The sequence below is a fragment of the Oncorhynchus mykiss genome, chromosome 3, assembly GCF_057628025.1.
Source record: "Oncorhynchus mykiss isolate SJ-2025 chromosome 3, ASM5762802v1, whole genome shotgun sequence".
Lineage (NCBI taxonomy): Eukaryota > Metazoa > Chordata > Actinopteri > Salmoniformes > Salmonidae > Oncorhynchus > Oncorhynchus mykiss.
In genome coordinates, this window is record NC_143024.1 from 18307181 (window position 1) to 18326588 (window position 19408).

The 19408-nt window shown below is 47.3% G+C and overlaps 2 protein-coding genes across 7 annotated transcripts; both read left to right on the forward strand.

Moving 5' to 3' along the window:
• The first annotated feature begins 387 nt into the window (after nt 1–387).
• LOC110508390 (26S proteasome non-ATPase regulatory subunit 4) lies at nt 388–4755 on the forward strand. 4 transcript variants are annotated; one of them, XM_021588897.3, is made up of 10 exons: nt 388–1052; nt 2370–2510; nt 2674–2788; nt 2872–2958; nt 3039–3107; nt 3199–3414; nt 3568–3676; nt 3877–4008; nt 4085–4149; nt 4270–4755. In XM_021588897.3, exons 1-10 carry the CDS (start codon nt 1027–1029, stop codon nt 4444–4446), a joined length of 1137 nt encoding a protein of 378 aa, XP_021444572.1. In that variant the 5' UTR covers nt 388–1026; the 3' UTR covers nt 4447–4755. The 4 variants fall into 4 exon arrangements, with proteins under 4 accessions (XP_021444572.1, XP_021444578.1, XP_090079610.1 ...); XM_021588903.3 differs by having other exon boundaries at nt 4088–4149; XM_090223484.1 differs by lacking the exon at nt 388–1052 and adding an exon at nt 1205–1499.
• Nucleotides 4756–5080: 325 nt separating this feature from the next.
• On the forward strand, nt 5081–19357 carry LOC110508380 (zinc finger protein 687a). Of its 3 annotated transcripts, XR_016492423.1 has the most exons (12): nt 5081–5274; nt 6148–8275; nt 8832–9087; nt 10907–11148; nt 11292–11476; nt 12731–12907; nt 15550–15712; nt 15863–16123; nt 16273–16626; nt 16717–16829; nt 17000–17093; nt 17197–19357. XR_016492423.1 is itself a non-coding variant. In XM_021588881.3 (11 exons), exons 2-11 carry the CDS (start codon nt 6164–6166, stop codon nt 17863–17865), a joined length of 4272 nt encoding a protein of 1423 aa, XP_021444556.2. In that variant the 5' UTR covers nt 5081–5274; nt 6148–6163; the 3' UTR covers nt 17866–19357. The 3 variants fall into 3 exon arrangements, 2 of the variants coding, with proteins under 2 accessions (XP_021444556.2, XP_036823223.1); XM_021588881.3 differs by lacking the exon at nt 16273–16626; XM_036967328.2 differs by lacking the exons at nt 5081–5274; nt 16273–16626 and adding an exon at nt 5475–5556.
• Nucleotides 19358–19408: the final 51 nt, after the last annotated feature.

A 19408-nucleotide genomic window follows, 5' to 3' on the forward strand; every position in this document is an offset into this window, starting at 1 on the left:
GATCCACAAACTCACATCACTTTATTTGTGAGTGGGGGAGTCTCTGTCCTTGACATGGTATTTTACAGTATATTGACTTAGGTTTTTGTTTGCAGGAGAGGCAAAGAAGGCCTTAAGCAGGGCCCCCAAAAATGTAATATTAGGTGTTCTTGCGTTCACTACTTTTCCTCCCTAATCCATCCTCTTTGTAAAAAGCTCAATATATTCCTGGTTAATATTATTAACAACCATGGCCCTCAAGTTGTGCTCTTTTTAATGTGTTTACCTTTGACCCTGATAGACCTGCTCAGCTTACCTGCTCATTAAACCAAACCAAAATGTGGATTGCAGCCTCTCTTGGTCCATAACGTATGTCAGTGGAGGCTGCTCATAATGGAAGGAAAGGCACAGGAGATGGTGGCCGCTCAGTAAACAATGGACCTGATCGGACAGCTCAGAGCTTGTGCTCTTTTCTGTCCATAAGAAACAAATGGATTGGTGGAAGAGGCAGGGCAGGCCAGGAGCAAGGAAGGAGGGTGTGGTCAAGCAAGGCATCCCCCGAGGATAGATGCCCTAAGATTTTTATCAGAACGGGCGTAGATTAGTTTCGCCTTTTTCTTTTCCCGACATGAGTTTGTGGTGTTTGCTTTAAAAAATAATAAAATAAAAATAGATAACTTCATTAAAATTATAGCTCACAACTGTGCAGGGGGAGAGGGGTGGGGGCGCTAAGGAGTGCATTCACATATCTACACACTTTCATACACAATTGATTGTATTTTTTTGTATTTTTTGTATTGGTATTGGTTCCACAATGAGTTATTTACACTAATTACTGAATTACTACATGGTTTGGTGTATTTGATACCATTCCACTAATTATGCTCCAGCTATTACCATCAGCCCGTCCTCCCCAATTAAGGTGCCACCAACCTCCTGTGGTGTACGTGTAAGTCATTGTCAACAAATATATGCGCAGGTATATTGGGGCTGAACTGCATTTCCCATCAGTTCTGGTGACGTAGATAGCAACAAGAAGATTCCAAGATGGGGCTCGAAAGTACTATGGTCTGGTAAGGGAAAGAACAAATACATTGTCATATGTATTATTCTTTAAACTAAGTAAGAGGAAGAGTTTGTTTAATTTAATGTGAACGTGCGTCTTTTTTAAAAATGTATTATGAAATTGCCGCTAACATGAGTTATGTAAACACTTCCGGCCAGCAATCCTAGCCATTTTCCTGAGTCATTTTTGGCTTGCTAATGCTAGCTTCGCTATGGCATGCAAACGGTTGTGATTGCAATAAAATATTTCAGAGAATTTAGAGCAGCTTAGTTAGCAAGATGTTCTCCGAGAAGTTGTTTCAAGTAAGGTCGTGATGGATTACGCCAATGTAGCAAGCATTACATCCTGAAATGTATCGTTAGCTAGCTAGTATTCTTTGTTATTTGGTGAACAAGGCAGTGGTTTAAACACAAGGTTCGGTAAACGATTACCTCAGTCTTTGTTTCTGCCTACTGTAAGTTGTTCTGGATAAAAGCTTCCTATGTCAACATCGACAACATTCGCTAGCTATGCACTTCAATATGTCCCTTACCATCAGTCTGTCTAGGGATTAGCAGTAGTATGGGAGAAGGGGGTAAAATGGAGAGTCCTGGTTGGGGAAAACGGTTGGCAGAATGTTACTGTTGCCAGTTAAAGGTGACACTTAGATGCACGTTGCAGAAATGTCTCCGCCATTTCCTGGTTGCTAAAATTCTAATAGTTATCATTTATTTGTGACAAAAAAGCAAGTATAGTGTAGAGCATCATTGTACCATCTAAACCACTGCGAAATATATTTTCAATAACCACAAATATTGTATTTTCAGTTGTTTTGAAGCTGGTGTACAAAACCAAACGTAAAATACTTGCTTTCAATGAGAATTACATAACTCACATTTCTATGTGAATTTGGTCTGTGTGCCCAAAAACGTACAAATGGCAGCATTAACTCATTTATTCAAATGATGAACTCATCAAGTTTTGGTGGTTTGAATCCGCTGTGTAGTGTAGGGGCAAAAAACTAAATGTGCACCCAAGGAGGGGCCCCAGGACCAAGTTTGGGAAACCCAGCTCTAGTGGGCCTTTATCGGGGATGGGCAACTCCAGTCCTCGGGAGCCTAGTTGGTGTCACACTTTTGCTCCAGCTAACACACTTGACTCCAATAATCAAGTAATTATGATCTTCAGTTTAGAATGCAATTAGTTTAAATCAGCTGTGTTTGATAGGGATGGGGGGGGGGGAGTGTGACACAACTCTGGCCCCTGAGGACTAGAGTTGCCCCTCCCTGGCCTACATGCTACACTGTGTAACGTATGTATGTACTGTGTTGTCTGTGTGCCTCAGTGTGGACAACAGTGAGTATATGAGGAATGGAGACTTCCTCCCCACCAGACTTCAGGCCCAGCAAGATGCTGTCAACATTGTGTGCCACTCCAAGACGCGCAGCAACCCTGAGAACAATGTGGGCCTCATCACCATGGCCAAGTAAGGAGCTGTGTGTGTGAGATGTGTCTTTGTGCTTGTCCTATGGTCGCAACAAACATTTTAAACATTCATCATTTAGATATTACAGGATTCCTGGATACTTGTGATTTATTTTTAGTGATTGAGTGTAAGAAATGTGTAGTAACTATTGTTCTCTGCGCAGTAACTGTGAGGTGCTGACCACATTGACTGCAGACGCGGGGAGGATACTGTCTAAACTGCACGCTGTCCAGCCCCGTGGAAACATCAGCTTCTGCACAGGCATCAGAGTGGCTCATGTATGTATACTACACAATAATACAATACAACTTCATCTTATTGTACGTCACGACACTGAACCCTGTGTCCTCTCCTCTCCCAGTTGGCTCTGAAGCACAGACAGGGGAAGAACCACAAGATGCGTATAATTGCCTTTGTGGGCAGCCCAGTGGAGGACAACGAGAAGGATGTGAGTGTTCTATCAATGCAGTGTGTTGATAGGTGCATGCATGTCCCCTCTGACATCATTTCCTGTCACATTCTCTCTAGCTGGTGAAAATGGCAAAGCGTCTAAAGAAAGAGAAAGTCAGTGTGGACATCATTAACTTTGGAGAGGAGGTACCAAATATCTTACCTAATATGTATCTGGTCTCATTATTTATTTATAGCCATCACTGTCTCCCTTATATAACCTCCTTTTGGTCTCCAGGAGGTGAACACAGAAAAGCTGACGGCCTTCATCAACACTCTGAATGGGAAGGAAGGAGCAGGGTCCCACCTTGTGACAGTGCCTCCAGGCCCCAGTCTGGCTGATGCCCTACTGTCCTCTCCTATCCTTGCTGGGGAGGGAGGAGCCATGCTGGGCCTGGGGTCCAGTGACTTTGAGTTTGGAGTGGACCCCAGTGCAGACCCAGAGCTGGCACTGGTGAGAGGGGAGGACTAGATGGGTTGATCATCCCCTCTCACTCTAGTTTTTACACTTTCTAGTTCTCTCTCTCTGCCTCTTTTTTAGATGATTATTATCGTATGCTACAATCTTCCCCCTTTGAACTTTTTCTGCACTCTGTGCCTTCTCCAGGCTCTGAGGGTGTCTATGGAGGAGCAGAGACAAAGGCAGGAGGATGAGACTCGCAGGGCAGCAGTGGTGTCTGCTGCTGAGGCCGGGGTTCCCTCGCCTACCGCTGACGGTGAGACAAATACACAACTCTCCATCTACACCATGTACACATAACAATAACCCTCCACCTACAAACTAATCACTCATCTATAACTGGCAACCAACCAATGCCCATACACCATTATCTCTCTCCCCTCTCTGTACTTGGATCTTCCCTGAAGGGAGGCACTGCATATGGGTGGATAAACTGTTAACCACCTCCTGTTCTAGAGTCAGACGAAGCTCTGCTGAAGATGTCAGTCCCCCAGGCTGACACGGCCACGCCCGCTATGCCCGACTTCAGCCGCATGACGGAGGACGAGCAGATTGCCTATGCTCTACAGATGTCCATGCAGGGTGGAGGTCAGTGACATACACCTGTTATAACCAGTTATAACATGGCACAGTCAGTCTGTAACATCTGTCCTATCCTACCCAGCAGAGTTTGGTGCAGAGTCAATGGACATGGACACAGGAGCCCCTGTAGACTCAGAGGGTGCTAAGGTACGGCCAACTCTCTCACACCACTGAGATGAAAGTGTACATGTGTAGCGGACATATCCCGCTTGTTACACATGCTCAAATGCTCTTGTTTTTCTAGCGTATGTTAATCTCTCTCTGCAGGATGAGGAGGACTATGATGTGATGCAGGACCCAGAGTTCCTCCAGAGCGTCCTGGAGAACCTACCGGGTGTCGACCCCAACAACGAGGCCATCCGGAATGCCATGGGCTCGCTGGCCTCACAGACAGGATCCAAACCTGACAGCAAGAAAGACAAAGACGATGAGAAGAAGAAATGAACATTTACACAGTAAACATAATCGATACCCTGGCGTTGACCTGTTGACAATGGCTCCTTTTAATATAATAGTTGTGCAAACTGTAACCTCAAATTACCTCTAGGTTTTTTTTGTATCGCCATACTCAAAACAGTTGAACAGGGCTTTCTTTATCTTTGTTGTGTCAAGGTTAATGATGATGCATGTTGCCTTTAAAAAAAATATTAAAAAGTTTGTACTAAAGTGGGACCTTATATCAACCCAAGCACATTCAGTAAGTGTACATTTATGTGCTGATAATAATAAATACATTTACATAAATCAAGAGAACACCTCAGCTGGTTGTTGTGGAGTTTTGTGCCAATGTTGACATGCTGCACACATACTCCTTCCAAAGAGGGGATTGATGACTACACAAGTCCATAACTTGACTTTTAGTATAAAAATGTCAGATAAACATTGATTTTATTGCAACTATTCCTGTGTAACTAGGTCTTTCTGAAAAGCCATGCTTTGTGAAACACATAAGATACATTGTCTAAATGTTGTCCCTGCAACCCCACAAATGCAACAAAAGCATGCCCTTGGCTTTGGAGGACATTGTGCCATAAAGGTTATTTGATTGTACCACTGCCATGTTCAGGAAATTATAGCCAACACTCGCAAGAACAAGGCATTACAATATAACACGTATGTACGTCAGGAGTGTGGGGAAACAGCTGGCAAATTGCATACACATCAGCTTCCAAAGTTGACACGTTATGAACCTGGCAGGACCTATCTCCCCCGTCGTTTCTGGTGACGAACAACTCATGCGTCAAAAAGGAAAGTCGGGAACCGAAGAGCCAGGTAAACAAACCACATTTCCTTCACATTTAAAACTAGATATACATTTCTGCTTGTCACATATACCAGTATAAACAACTTATTCAAATGAATGCCCTTAAATAATTTCCAATTGTAAGGTTTAAATACCTGAAAAGCAGGCGTTAAAAGGCTTCCTTGCGTTGACGACGTAGAAAATTCTAGCTAGCTAAGTAATGTTAGCTACGCTAGCTGGTCGGAGCAATGCTAGAAGGGAACGTAACTAGCTGGTCGGAGCAATGCTAGAAGGGAACGTAACTAGTTAGTGTATGTGTGCTGAGGTGGTTGACAGCTCAGTGTCGTAACTAGCTACATAGCTAAATGCACATTCTGCCTGATAACGATAAAATATCCACATTTTGTGTTCTCGCAAACTCAGCGAGAATGGCTAGCTAGCTAGTACAGCTGCACTACATGAAGCATGTGCAACAAGGGTGGAAAACGCTGTCTGAAAACTAGGCCTAGCTATCGGTATTGCTAGCTGCCTTTGCTGTACTAACTTGCTAATTTTAGCTCAGTAGCCAGTTCACACGAGGGCAGTAGGGGAACTTAAACTTTCAAATAAGTTTCTAACTTCCAAATAAAGTGGTTGCTTCTAACTGCTAACTCATTCAACAAGTTTGCCAGGTTTGAGGTTTATTGGGTTCTAGTAATTAACTTACATAGCTGCCTGAAATATAGGCTATTCAACATTGCAATTTAACATTATGATGATTACGACATTACGTTCAAAACAGGAAGTCACATCTACGTTTGTCATGAATTATTCAAGATTCATAGTATTCGGTCCTGCCTCAGGCTTTGGTTGGGTTGGGGACAACCATGTTTATTTCTCACTCCTGTGTGTCCGTTCTGCAGGTTTTGTAATCCGGGAATGGGGGACATGAAAACCCCAGATTTCGACGACTTGTTGGCAGCCTTCGACATTCCAGACATCGATGCCAAAGAGGCCATCCAGTCTGCACCGGAAGAGGGTGGGGAGGGGTCAGGGAAGGTCGGGGGAAGCGTGTCGGGGGCCAGGGGTCCCTCACCAAGACCTTCCAGCCCCACTGACTCCCCTCCCAACTCCCAAAGTGAGCCTCCAGTGGTCAGTGTGATTGTTAAGAACAGGGTGAGGCCTGACTCCTATGAAGAGACTGAGGGGTCAGATGAAGAGGATGGGGACAGCCCTGGGGGCAGTGGGACAGACCCTGAGGTGGAGACTGGGACGGGAGTCAAAGGGGGCCTGCTGAATTCACAACTGGCTCCTAGGATGCCTGGTCTGGTCTCCTCAGAACCTCTTCTCCAGAATGGGTTTGAGGGGTCCACAGTCACGCTGGAGCCCAGTGTGAGAGGCCAGGGGCTGGGCCAGGCATTGGGTCAGGCCAATGGGGAACTCTGGTCAACCTGCTCCCCTCCCACTGCAAGTGAAGGAGGGGGCAGCATTGGAGGCGCAGGGGGGTCGGCCTGCACAACCAAACATACAGTTAATATTCTCAACAGACGGAAACCTCTCTCCTCTCATACCTCTGCTGGTCCTATAACCTCCACATCCTCCTCATCATCATCGTCGTCCTCACTCTCTATCAACCCACACCTCTCTTCTCCCTCCATCCTGAGTGAGGACACTCTGTGCCCTCCCGGGCCTCTTTCCTCCCCCCCTCCCTCCAACGGAAGCCTGAGAGTGGGGGTGAGGCGCATCATGGACTCGGATGAGGACGACTCTGAACCGGATTTGGGAAGCCCGCTAGTGATTCAAGAGAGCCCAGATTCTCCCATGTGCTCCCCTCCCAAATTTCCACGCAGACACCGCCAAGTGTCCTCTTCAGAGCTGTTCAGCTCCCCAACTCCCCCCTCCCCTCCTCTCCTCTCTTGCCCTCCTCCTCTCTCCTCCAAACCCCCTCCCTCCATCTCTCAGACATCCTCCAGCTCTAAACCGCCCCCTCCAGATGAAGTACCCTCCACCCCCAGGTCTCCCTCCCCTCCTCCTGCCCAGGCCCGTCAGTCCTGGCTGGCTGCCGCCCTCAGTAACCCCAGACCCATCTCTAGCCCAGTGATGGAGGAAAGAAACCCGGAACATGTGATCGAGGAGAGGGATTCACCAGAGAGCCCCCCGCCTGACCAGACAGGTTCTGCTATGTCCACTTTGTCCAAGAGGAGCTCCAGCCCGGCACCAACCTCAGCATCAACTCAACAGGGGGCTAGAGAGGGAGAGGAGCCCATGGCGAGTGAGCCTAGCCTGGAGTGCAGATCAGACAACAGTGAGAAGATGGAGGTTGTGGATGGAAGACAAACAGGAGACACAGAGACGGCTCCGGCCAATTCTACGACAACATCAACAGCCCCCGTTCGCCCACTCAAAGTCCGAATCAAAACAGTCAAGACCCCGACAGGCAGCATCACCAGGACAGTGACGCGAGTAGCATCCAAAGGAGCAGGGGGGACCCCCTCAAAAGGCGCAGATGGCTCCAAACCCTCCCCGGGGGGTCGTAAGGTCCTCAGCCGGTCCAAGAGGGTGGCATCTCAGCAGCCTCCGCAGCAGAAGTCAAAGGGTGGCAGCCTCCTGCCTGTGTCTACACTCCAGGATGCAAGTACTGCCATGTTGATGGCCGCCAGCAAGGCCCAAAACAAGATGGCCGCCGACAGCAACAAGCCCAAAGTGTCGGCTACGGCTGTCAGCATCACCAAGTCAGCAGCCCTCCCCTCTGTCTCTTCCGCCTCTTCCTCTTCCCCCAGATTCAGTCCAGGGGGGGCTGGCGTGCGCAGCCTGGGCCAGAAGACCCTGAATGGGGGTGTGTCTGTGTCCCCCTCCCCCCTCCTCACCCCTCAGGGGGGCAGTAGACCAGCCTCCATAGTGAACAGTACAGGAGCCATTATCTCCAGGAGCCAGTCCAGTCTGGTGGAGGCCTTCAACAAGATCCTCAACAGCAAGAACCTGCTGCCCAGCTACAGACCAGACCTCTGTACACCACTACCACCGGAGTGGGACCTGCCTCTGCCTGCACAGGTAACAGACCTAGGTTGAATATCAGGGGTATTCAACTCTTACACCACGAGGTCCGAAGCCTGCTGCTTTTCTGTTCTACCTGATAATGAATTGCACCCACCTGGTGTCCCAGGTCTAAATCGGTCCCTGATTAGATGGGAACAATGAAAAAACAGTGGAACTGGCTTTGAGGTCCAGAGTTGAGTTTGATGGGTCTATATCAGCATGGATTCAATATTGCACTAGTAGTGGTTGGGGTAAAAGCAGACGTCCAATTTCTGTTAGACCTTGTGTTCAGTAGACCAATAAATCGCTCTTGTTGATGTTGTGTATTTTTTATGGTCACACACCAGATAGGTGCAGTGAAATGTGTTGTTTTACAGGGTCCGCCATAGTACTACGGCACCCCTGGAGCAAATTAGGGTTAAGTACCTTGCTCAAGGGCACATATTAATCCCCAAAGGGGAAATTTGATTGCGCCAGCCAATACATACAAGACCAATGAATATGCATTGTATCTAGAGACTTGTCATCGACATAGGTATTGTATTCATGTTGTTCTTCCTTTGCGTCGCAGGGCTACCGCTGTCTGGAGTGTGGCGATGCGTTTGCCCTGGAGCGCAGCCTGGCCCGCCACTATGACCGGCGGTCCCTGAGGATTGAGGTGACTTGTAACCACTGTGCCAAGCGGCTGGCATTCTTCAACAAGTGCAGCCTGCTGCTCCACGCCAGGGAACACAAGGAGAGGGGACTGGTCATGCAGTGTTCCCACCTGGTCATGAGACCTGTCAGTGTAGAGCAGATGATAGGCCAACAGGACACCACTCCCATCGGTGAGAGAGACTGTGTGCTATTACCTTCATTTCTCACCTAGGACTGTATACATACAGTGCATTCGGAAAGTATTCAGACCCCTTGACATATTCTACTTTTGTTTACAGCCTTATTCTATAATGAATTAAATCGTTTTTCCCCCTCAATCTACACACACTACCCCATAATGACAAAGTAAAATCAGGTTTTTAGAAATGTTTGCAAATGTATAAAAAAGAAAATAATGAAATATCACATTTACATAACTATTCAGACCCTTTACTTTGCCGAAGCACCTTTGGCAGCGATTACAGCCTTGAGTCTTGGGTATGCCACTACAAGCTTGGCACACCTGTATTTGGGGAGCTTCTCCCATTCTTCTCTGCAGATCCTCTCAAGCTCTGTCAGGTTGGGTGGGGAGTGTTGCTGCACAGCTATTTTCAGGTCTCTCCAGAGCTGTTCAATTGGCTTCAAGTCCAGGTTCTGGCAGGGCCACTTAAGGACATTCAGAGACTTGTCCCAAAGCCACTCCTGCATTGTCATGGCTGGGTGCTTAGTGTTGTTGTCCTGTTGGAAGGTGAACCTTCGCCCCAGTCTGAGGTCCTGAGCGCCCTGGAGCAGGTTTTCGACAAGGAGATCAATGTACTTTTCTCTGTTCATCTTTCCCTCGATCCTGACTAAGCTCCCAGTCCCTGCCACTGGAAAACATCCCCACAGCATGAGGCTGCCACCACCGTGCTTCACCATAGGGATGGTGCCAGGTTTCCGTCAGACATGACGCTTGGCATTCATGGTCTGAAAGTCCTTTAGGTGCCTTTTGGCAAACTCCAAGTTGGCTGTCATGTGTCTTTTACTGAGGAGTGCCTCTTACTTCCGTCTGGCCACTCTACAATAAAGGCCTGATTGGTGGATTGCCTCAGAGATGGTTGTCCTTCTGGAAGGTTCTCCAATCTCCACAAAGGAACTCTGGAGCTCTGTCAGAGTGACCATCTTGTTCTCCATCACTTCCCTAACCAAGACCCTACTCCCCCGATTGCTCAGTTTGGCTGGGTGGCTTGGTGGTTCCAAACTTCTTCCATTTAAGAATGATGGCCACTGTTCATTTTTTGGTACCCTTCCCCAGATCTGTGCCTCAACACAATCCTCTCTCTGAGCTTTACGGACAATTCCTTCGATCTCATGGCTTTTGCTCTGACATGCACTGTCAACTGTGGGACCTTATATAGACAGGTGTGTGCCTTTCCAAATCATGTCCAATCAATTTAATATACCGCAGGTGGACTCCAATCAAGTTGTAGAAAGATCTCAAGGATGATCATTGGAAACAGGATGCACCTGAGTTCAATTTGGAGTCTGATAGCAAAGGGTCTGAATACTTATGTAAATAAGGTCTTTCTGTTTTAATTTTTTTTATACATTTGCAATTATTTCTAAAAACCCTTTTTTCACCTCATCATTATGGGGTATTGTGTGTAGATTGATGAGGAGAAAAAAATGTAATCAATTTTAGAATAAGGCCATAACGTAATAATGTGGGAAAAGACAAGGGGTCTGAATACTTTCCGAATGCACTGTAAAGGATCTCAGAGTAGCAGTGCTGATCTAGGATCAGATTTGACTTCGAGATCATAATGAATATTATATAAACGGGGGGACCTGATCATAGATCAGTACTCCTACTCTGAGACGCTTTATGAATACTAGTGCAGCGCTGTTTATCAGTACCTATCTACCCCACCTCTCTCTTTACCTCTCACTCTTTTTTCCCTCTTTACCTTTCACTCCCCTTCCCCTATATTCCCCTATCTATCTCCCCGTCTCTCTCTATGCCTCCTTCAGGCATGCTCTCTCCCTCCCTCTCCACCTCCTCTGTCCCAGCGTCCTCTGCTCCGGCTGTGACTTCAGCCATGACCCCGACAACCCTGAGCCCCGCCCCCCAGCTGCAGCAGCCAATCATCAGTAAGAAGGCGACAGAGCCGGTGCTGTACACCAATAACAAGTGTCCTGAGTGTAAGGTGCAGTTCTGCAGCAAGGCTGAGGTAGCTGCCCACTTCCAAGAGGTCAAACCAGCCCTTAACACTGTGAGTAGAGCAGTGTGTGTGTTCAAAAATCCACAGAACTTTTTCAGTCTAGACACTGTATGTAATAGCTTGTTTCATGGCTTTAGGAGTACCTGCCTTACTGACCTGTGCACCCTCCTTTTCCCATCTCTCTCTCCCGCCAGTCCTGTACGGAGTGTTCTCCTCCCATGCTCCTTCCTAACGGCTGCAGTGCCTCTGCTCACGCTCGCATCCACAACCCCCGCCCCCCCTATGTCTGCCCAGAGTGTGGGGGTGTGGCCAAGCAGCCAGCCTTTCAATCCCATTTGGAGGAGGCCTGTCTCCATTTCACACGACGCATCGGATACAGGTGACTTTTCAACCCTTCACTCCCTCTGTGGTTGAAACAAACCTAGTTACTCCCGTAGACGCTGATCTAGGATCAGATTACCTTACCACCAAATAGGGCTGTAGCGGTCGTGAAATTTTGCAAAAGTCTGCCGGTCTCAAGGAAATTGACGTAAACATGTGCACCATTGGAACATCAATATATAAAAAAGTATAATAAATCTATGTAATGTACACCACAATAAATTGATTATTTATTTTAGTCAGGTCTAAAACATTTTGATATGAAGAAAATGTATTTCAGAAGAATAAAATTTGAGTTGGGCTACTGTAGGCCTATGCTATCTGGCTATGCTCCATGCTGTAGGCTTGTTAATTTGGCATTTAGCTGACAATATATGCCTTTTATTTTATATGATAGATAGAGCCCTGGGTACCAGGCCATTAGGACCTGATGGAGGGACAGTAGAGCCCTGGGTACCAGGCCATTAGGACCTGATGGAGGGACAGTAGAGCCCTGAGTACCAGGCCATTAGGACCTGATGGGAGGGACAATAGAGCCCTGAGTACAAGGCCATTAGGACCTGATGGAGGGACAGTAGAGCCCTGGGTACCAGGCCATTAGGACCTGATGGAGGAACAGTAGAGCCCTGGGTACCAGGCCATTAGGACCTGATGGAGGGACAGTAGAGCCCTGGGTACCAGGCCATTAGGACCTGATGGAGGGACAGTAGAGCCCTGGGTACCAGGCCATTAGGACCTGATGGAGGGACAGTGGATCCCTGAGTACCAGGCCATTAGGACCTGATGGAGGGACTAGATCCCTGAGTACCAGGCCATTAGGACCTGATGGAGGGACAGTAGATCCCTGAGTACCAGGCCATTAGGACCTGGTGGAGGGACAGTAGATCCCTGAGTACCAGGCCATTAGGACCTGATGGAGGGACAGTAGAGCCCTGAGTACCAGGCCATTAGGACCTGATGGAGGGACTGTAGATCCCTGAGTACCAGGCCATTAGGACCTGGTGGTAGTTAGCGACTTGAGTACTCTTATGCACATGTCCAGAGTGCATAAGAGGAGATTACCATGACTCAACAATTACGTGGAATTTTACTGTGGTCATGACTCGTGACTGCCAGTGTGTCGGTAATATGGTCACCGCAACAGCCCTACCACCAACCCATGCTTTAACCATTCGGAGGATGGAGAAATATCTGACACTGAATCCGTGTTTAGGGACAACATCAACAATTATATGTATTTCTCTGTCTGCAGGTGTTCTAGTTGTCAGGTGGTGTTCGGAGGGTTAAACTCGGTCAAGTCCCATATCCAGACGGCCCACTGTGAGGTGTTCCATAAGTGTCCCAGCTGCCCGATGGCCTTCAAGTCCTCCCCCAGCGCCCAGAGCCACATCAACACCCAGCACCCCACACTCACTGGAGGACAAGCCAAGTATGTACACACACACTGGTTGTGTTCTCAGATTTATTTATTTTTTAATTTCACCTTTATTTAACCAGGTAGGCCAGTTGAGAACAAGTTCTCATTTACAACTGCGACCTGGCCAAGATAAAGCAAAGAGTTACACATGGAATAAACAGAGTCAATAACACAATAGAAAAAAAGTCTATATACAGTGTGTGCAAATGGCGTAAGTAGGAAAGGCAATAAATAGGCCATTGTAGCGAAGTAATTACAATTTAGCAGATTAACACTGGAGTGATAGATGAGCAGATGATGATGTGCAAGTAGAAATACTGGTGTGCAAAAAAAGTAAATAAAAACAATATGGGGATGAGGTGTGTTGTTGGATGGGCTATTTACAGGTGGGCTGTGTATAGCTGCAGCAATTGGTATGCTGCTCAGATAGCTGATGCTTCAAGTTAGTGAGGGAGATATGTCTCCAACTTCAGCAAATTTTGCAATTCGTTCCAGCCATTGGCAGCAGAGAACTGGAAGGAAAGGCAGCCAACGGAGGTGTTGGCTTTGGGGGTGACCAGTGAAATATACCTGCTGGAGCGCATGCTACGGGTGGGTGTTATGGTGATCAGTGAGCTGAGATAAGGCGGAGCTTTACCTAGCAAAGACTTATAGATGACCTGGAGCCAGTGGGTCTGGCGACTAATATGTAGCGAGGGCCAGCTGACGAGAGCATACAGGTCGCAGTGGTGGGTGGTATATCAGGCTTTGGTGACAAAATGGATGGCACTGTGATAGACTGCATGCAGTTTGCTGAGTAGTGTGTTGGAGGCTATTTTGTAAACGACATCGCCGAAGTCAAGGATCGTCAGTTTTACGAGAGTATGTTTGGGAAGGAGAGTTGACAGTCTAGCCAGAAACCTAGGTATTTGTAGTTGAGAACAAGTATTTGACACACTGCCGATTTTCCAGGTTTTCCTACTTACAAAGCATGTAGAGGTCTGTAATTTTTATCATATGTACACTTCAACTGTGCGAGACGGAATCTAAAACAAAAATCCAGAAAATCACTTTGTATGATTTTTAAGTAATGAATTTGCATTTTATTGCATGACATAAGTATTTGATCACCTACCAACCAGTAAGACTTCCGGCTCTCAAAGGCCTGTTAGTTTTTCTTTTTCTTTCCCTCCTGTTCTCCACTCATTACCTGTTTGAACTTGTTACCTGTATAAAAGACACCTGTCCACACACTCAATCAAACAGACTTCAACCTCTCCACAATGGCCAAGACCAGATTGCTATGTAAGGACATCAGGGATAAAATTGTAGACCTGCACAAGGCTGGGATGGGCTACAGGACAATAGGCAAACTGCTTGGTGAGAAGGCAACAACTGTTGGTGCAATTATTAGAAAATGGAAGAAGTTCAAGATGATGGTCAATCACCCTCGGTCTGGGGCTCCATGCAAGTTCTCACCTCACGGGGCATCAATGATCATGAGGAAGATTAGGGATCAGCCCAGAACTACACGGCAGGACCTGGTCAATGACCTGAAGAGAGCTGGGACCACAGTCTCAAAGAAAACCATTAGTAACACACAACGCCGTCATGGATTAAAATCCTGCAGCGCACGCAAGATCCCCCTGCTCAAGCCAGCGCATGTCCAGGCCCGTCTGAAGTGTACCAATGACCATCTGGATGATCCAGAGGAGCAATGGGAGAAGGTCATGTGGTCTGATGAGACAAAAATAGAGCTTTTTGGTCTAAACTCCACTCGTGTTTGGAGGAAGAAGAAGGATGAGTACAACCCCAAGAACACCATCCCAACCGTGAAGCATGGAGGTGGAATCATTCTTTGGGGGATGCTTTTCTGCAAAGGGGACAGGACGACTGCACCGTATTGAGGGGAGGATGGATGGGGCCATGTATCGCGAGATCTTGGCCAACAACCTTCTCTCAGTAAGAGCATTGAAAATGGGTTGTGGCTGGGTCTTCCAGCATGACAATGACCCGAAACGCACAGCCAGGGCAACTAAGGAGTGGCTCCGTAAGAAGCATCTCAAGGTCCTGGAGTGACCTAGCCAGTCTCCAGACCTGAACCCAATAGAAATTCTTTGGAGGGAGCTGGAAGTCCGTATTGCCCAGCGACAGCCCCGAAACCTGAAGGATCTGGAGAAGGTCTGTATGGAGGAGTGGGCCAAAATCTGCAGTGTGTGCAAACCTGGTCAAGAACTACAATTACGTATGATCTCTGTAATGGCAAACAAAGGTTTCTGTACCAAATATTCGGTTCTGCTTTTCTGATGTATCAAATACTTATGTCATGCAATAAAATGCAAATTAATTACTTTAAAATCATACAATGTGATTTTCTGGATTTTTGTTTTAGATTCCGTGTCTCACAGTTGAAGTGTACCTATGATAAAAATTACAGACCTCTACATGCTTTGTAAGTAGGAAACACTGCCGATTTTGCAGGTTATCAAATACTTGTTCTCCCCACTGTATTCTAAGTCAGAACCGTCCAGAGTAGTGATGCTAGGTGGGCGGGTGCGGGCAGCAATCGGTTGAAGAGCATGCATTTAGTTTTACTAGCGTTTAAGAGCAGTTGGAGGCCACGGAAGGAGTGTTGTATGGCATTGAAACTTATACCCTTCACTCTTTCCTTACAGGATGATCTACAAGTGTGTGATGTGTGACACGGTATTTACCCAGAAGCCACTGCTGTACGTCCACTTTGACACCCACCTAGTCAAGCAGAAGGTGCACGTGTTCAAGTGTCCTGAGTGCCCCAAGCTCTACGCGCAGAGAAGTTCCATGCTGGAGCACATCAAGGTACATCTATGGGTTCCCCTCTCACACAGTCCTTCTCCAGACTGGGTTTGGGTCAGTCAGTTCTGTCGATATGAAATGTAGCTTAACTTTCCTCCATCTCCCTATCTGCTGTGTTCCTTTCTCTATTCTCCTTCCCCTTCCCTCGCTCAGACTACTCACAGAGGCCCTGCGGTCAAACAGGAAGTTCCCGTTGCCATGGCGCCCTCTCCTGCCCCTCCCCCCCGGGTGCGGAGCTCGGTGAAGACGGAGAGCTCTGACGGAGAGGAGTGGGGAAGGGAGGAAGAGGAGGAGGAGGAAGAGAAGGATGGAGAGACCAATAAGACAAGCCCAGGGTGGAGCTGTGCTCCCTGCCACGCCCGCTACGCTGACAGAGAGGACTACATTACCCATATGGCCGAGCAGCATGGCAAGGTCAGGAACACAGACTGCACATAGACTACACATAAAGACAGTTAAATGTTTCATGCAGTAGTGATATACTGTTTGATGTGCAGTACAGTAGATTGATTCTGAATCGGTTCTAACTGATCAGTGATCCATTGTATCTTCTGACCCTCTAGGTCAGGCCTACTCTACTGCCGGCCCACGGGCCCAGTCCTGCCCAAAATTAACCCCTAACCGGCCCTTAAATGAATCACCTAATCACCACAGGCCCAATCCTCACTTGAGAAAAGTTATGCTTAATACGTCACTTACGTTCTTCCATCAAAATACGATCAGTTTATTTATGCTCAACTTTGAGCTCCCCAGGTGTTTCTCAAATTGGGATTGGTCCTGATCATATAGGTTATAAAGTCATATCATGTATATCTAAAGTTCTGGAGCACAGTCACCTCTCACATGAAGTGGAGGGATCCAGGAAAGTTTGCCCTCTTTTTTTTCTTTGAAGAACAGATTTTCAGCCGTTTTTCTCAGTAAGCATCATTGTCTTTAGTAGCCTTTCTGTTTTTAAACTAGGGGAGCTGAGGGGACTGTTCACTGTAAGGTGCCTGTGTTTTGTGTAGATCCTGAAGAAGTTCCCGTGTAGTCTGTGTGAGAACTCCTTCTCCTCCACGTCCAGCCTCAGACGCCACATCAGAGTCAAACACAAGGGCATCAAACGAGCCTTCCACTGCCGGTGAGTATGCACACTACACCCTAACCCCTACATACCCTACCCCCACGTCAGAGTCTAAATGAGTCACCCACTAAGTATGCACACTACACGCTAACCCCTATACTACCCTACAACAGCTGTATCTCACCTTAACCCCTACACTAAAACCTAACGTGTGTTTGTGTGTGTAGGTTGTGTGGTGAGGGTAAGAGGACGTTCAGCAGTAGACTGGTGTTGGAGAGACATGTCCAGCTGAGACACGGCATGTCAGCTCTGGACACAAAGGTACAGTTCCACTTTCTCTCACAACTACCGACTGCAGCCTTTATGTAGGAAGACCGGTTATTAATGCTAAATGTCATTAACTCTAATTCTCTATGTCTGTCAGCGAGGGAGGGGTGCAGAAGGGGCCGACAGTTCCTCGGAGCAGGACGGAGGCTCCAACCCTCCGTTCACTGTTTCAGCTGAGGAAGACGGAGGAGGAGGGTTGAAGACTGAGGAGGAAGAGGACGATTTGACCGAAGGCATCATCCCTGCTAAGAGACCTCGCGTCACCTCCTCGGCCCCCCCTCACCAGCCAGAGTCTGGGTTCCACTGTACTCCGTGTGGCTTCACCACCGAGGACCGCGCCGTCTTCCTGGACCACATCCCCCAGCACCGCTCCGAGGCCCTGGGGGGAGGAGTCAGCCTGCAGTGTCTACAGTGTGGAGCCTGCTTTGCCTCCGCCCCCTCCCTCTCCCGCCACCGCTTCATCAGCCACAGGGTTCGAGACACGCCCCCTGACAACCACAGCCGTCATGGCCATAACGACCGCTCCCTGACATCCTCGCCCGGCAATGGCGGTAACCACGGTGACGGGAGTCCCAGAGGGGGCTCCCTTCCGGGGTCTCCCTCTTCCTCGTCTCACCCCCCCACACCGCTGGGGGAGGACGGGGAGGGCAGGGTGGGGTGTAAGGTGTGTGGGAAACGCTTTGAGAAGGTTTCGGATCTGAACACACACTTCAGGACTCACGGCATGGCCTTCATCACTGCACGCAAGACAGACAAACCTGTCTAAGAGAGAGGGAGTGGAAGGAGGAGAGAAAGATAATATTTTGGAGGGAAGGAGGGTGAGGGAGTACTATAAACTGCAGATATTTTAGTAAGAGAGAGGAGATATGGGAAGGAAAGCTCTTCACTGTAAGCTGTTCTTCAGCAGTGTGTTCCTGTCATTACTTATCCAACACACAAGCACATTGTGATAACAGTTGTTTTCATTCAATGCTTATTTAATTTTCTGTCACATTTGTCATATGGCAGCCATAACCTGTGTGTGTGTTTGTCTGACTGATTCTGGACGCAGTACCTCAGGTGCTGTACCCGTCTAAACTGAGGTAGTATTAACATCTGGAGGCTGCTGAGGGGAGGACGGCTCATAATAATGGCTGGAACGGAACAAATGGAAAGGCATCAAACACATGGTTTCCATGTGTTTGATGTAGTTAATACCATTCCACTGATTCCACTCCAGCCATTACCACGAGCCCATCCTCCCCAATTAAGGTGCCACCAACCTCCTTTGGTTGTAAATGACTTATGAAACGCATTATTACAGGTTATATTACCAAATAACACTTCCATTCAGAAGTGTACTTTTTCAAATGGAGACAGTTAACCACCAGTCAGTCTACAGCTGAGTTCTATTAGGTTTCTGTTGTCTGTCATCAACAGGGAATGTGACTGGTGTTGGAAGAGACTAGTCAACATGGGGGTGTGATTTGCTTATTGATTTGAATGTTTGTTTTCTATGGTTCATCCAAGCACAGAATCTCACAGTGGATTGGTGACAGCCACCACTGGTCTTTCTCTGTGTAGAGCCCGTCCCAGTTCTCATTCTCACTATTGCATTGATTTTCTTGTAGTTTTGTTCATAGGCTTTGATTTAAGGGTTTGTGTATGTGCGGGTATTTGTTTTGTCTGTTGAATGTTCTCCATTCTCATCCCCGTCCGTCTAGCCATATAGTATGATCAGGGATGAGATTGGCTCCACAGAGACGTCAGGCAGAGTATTCCTGTTGATCCGGCCTCGTAACATCAGGAAACATCCCATCTCAAGATGCCCCTCTATAACCTGGAGGGGTTGGGTTGGACCCTTCCATTACTAAAGTGTGGTTGTACTTGACCACAACTGAACCATAACCATGTAAATATGAGTACTAGACATATATGATATGGATATGGATGGAGTGATAGTGAAACTCCTGGTGTAGGAGTGGAGGTGTGAAGGGTTGAGGACAGTGATTGTATGCTAAAGAAAAGCATGTAAGGCGTGTTGAACTACAGTAAAAAAAAAAAAGATATTAAGTTAAAAAAGTTAGTCACCCAATCAGCGGTGTTAACTGTTCTCTTCTACTCTTTTGATAAAGGTATTGTGTGCGTGTCTCCAGCTAGAGTTTCTTCAGTCTTCAGAGATTACAATGTTAACACACAGCCCTCTTTCCCCCTGTAACCCAATTCTATGTTTTCTTTCTTGCGTAGAGCATTTCTAATAAAATACCCAGAGAAAGTGATTATTATATTCTGAGTCTTATTTGAGCTTCTGTCAGTTGTAACAATCCATA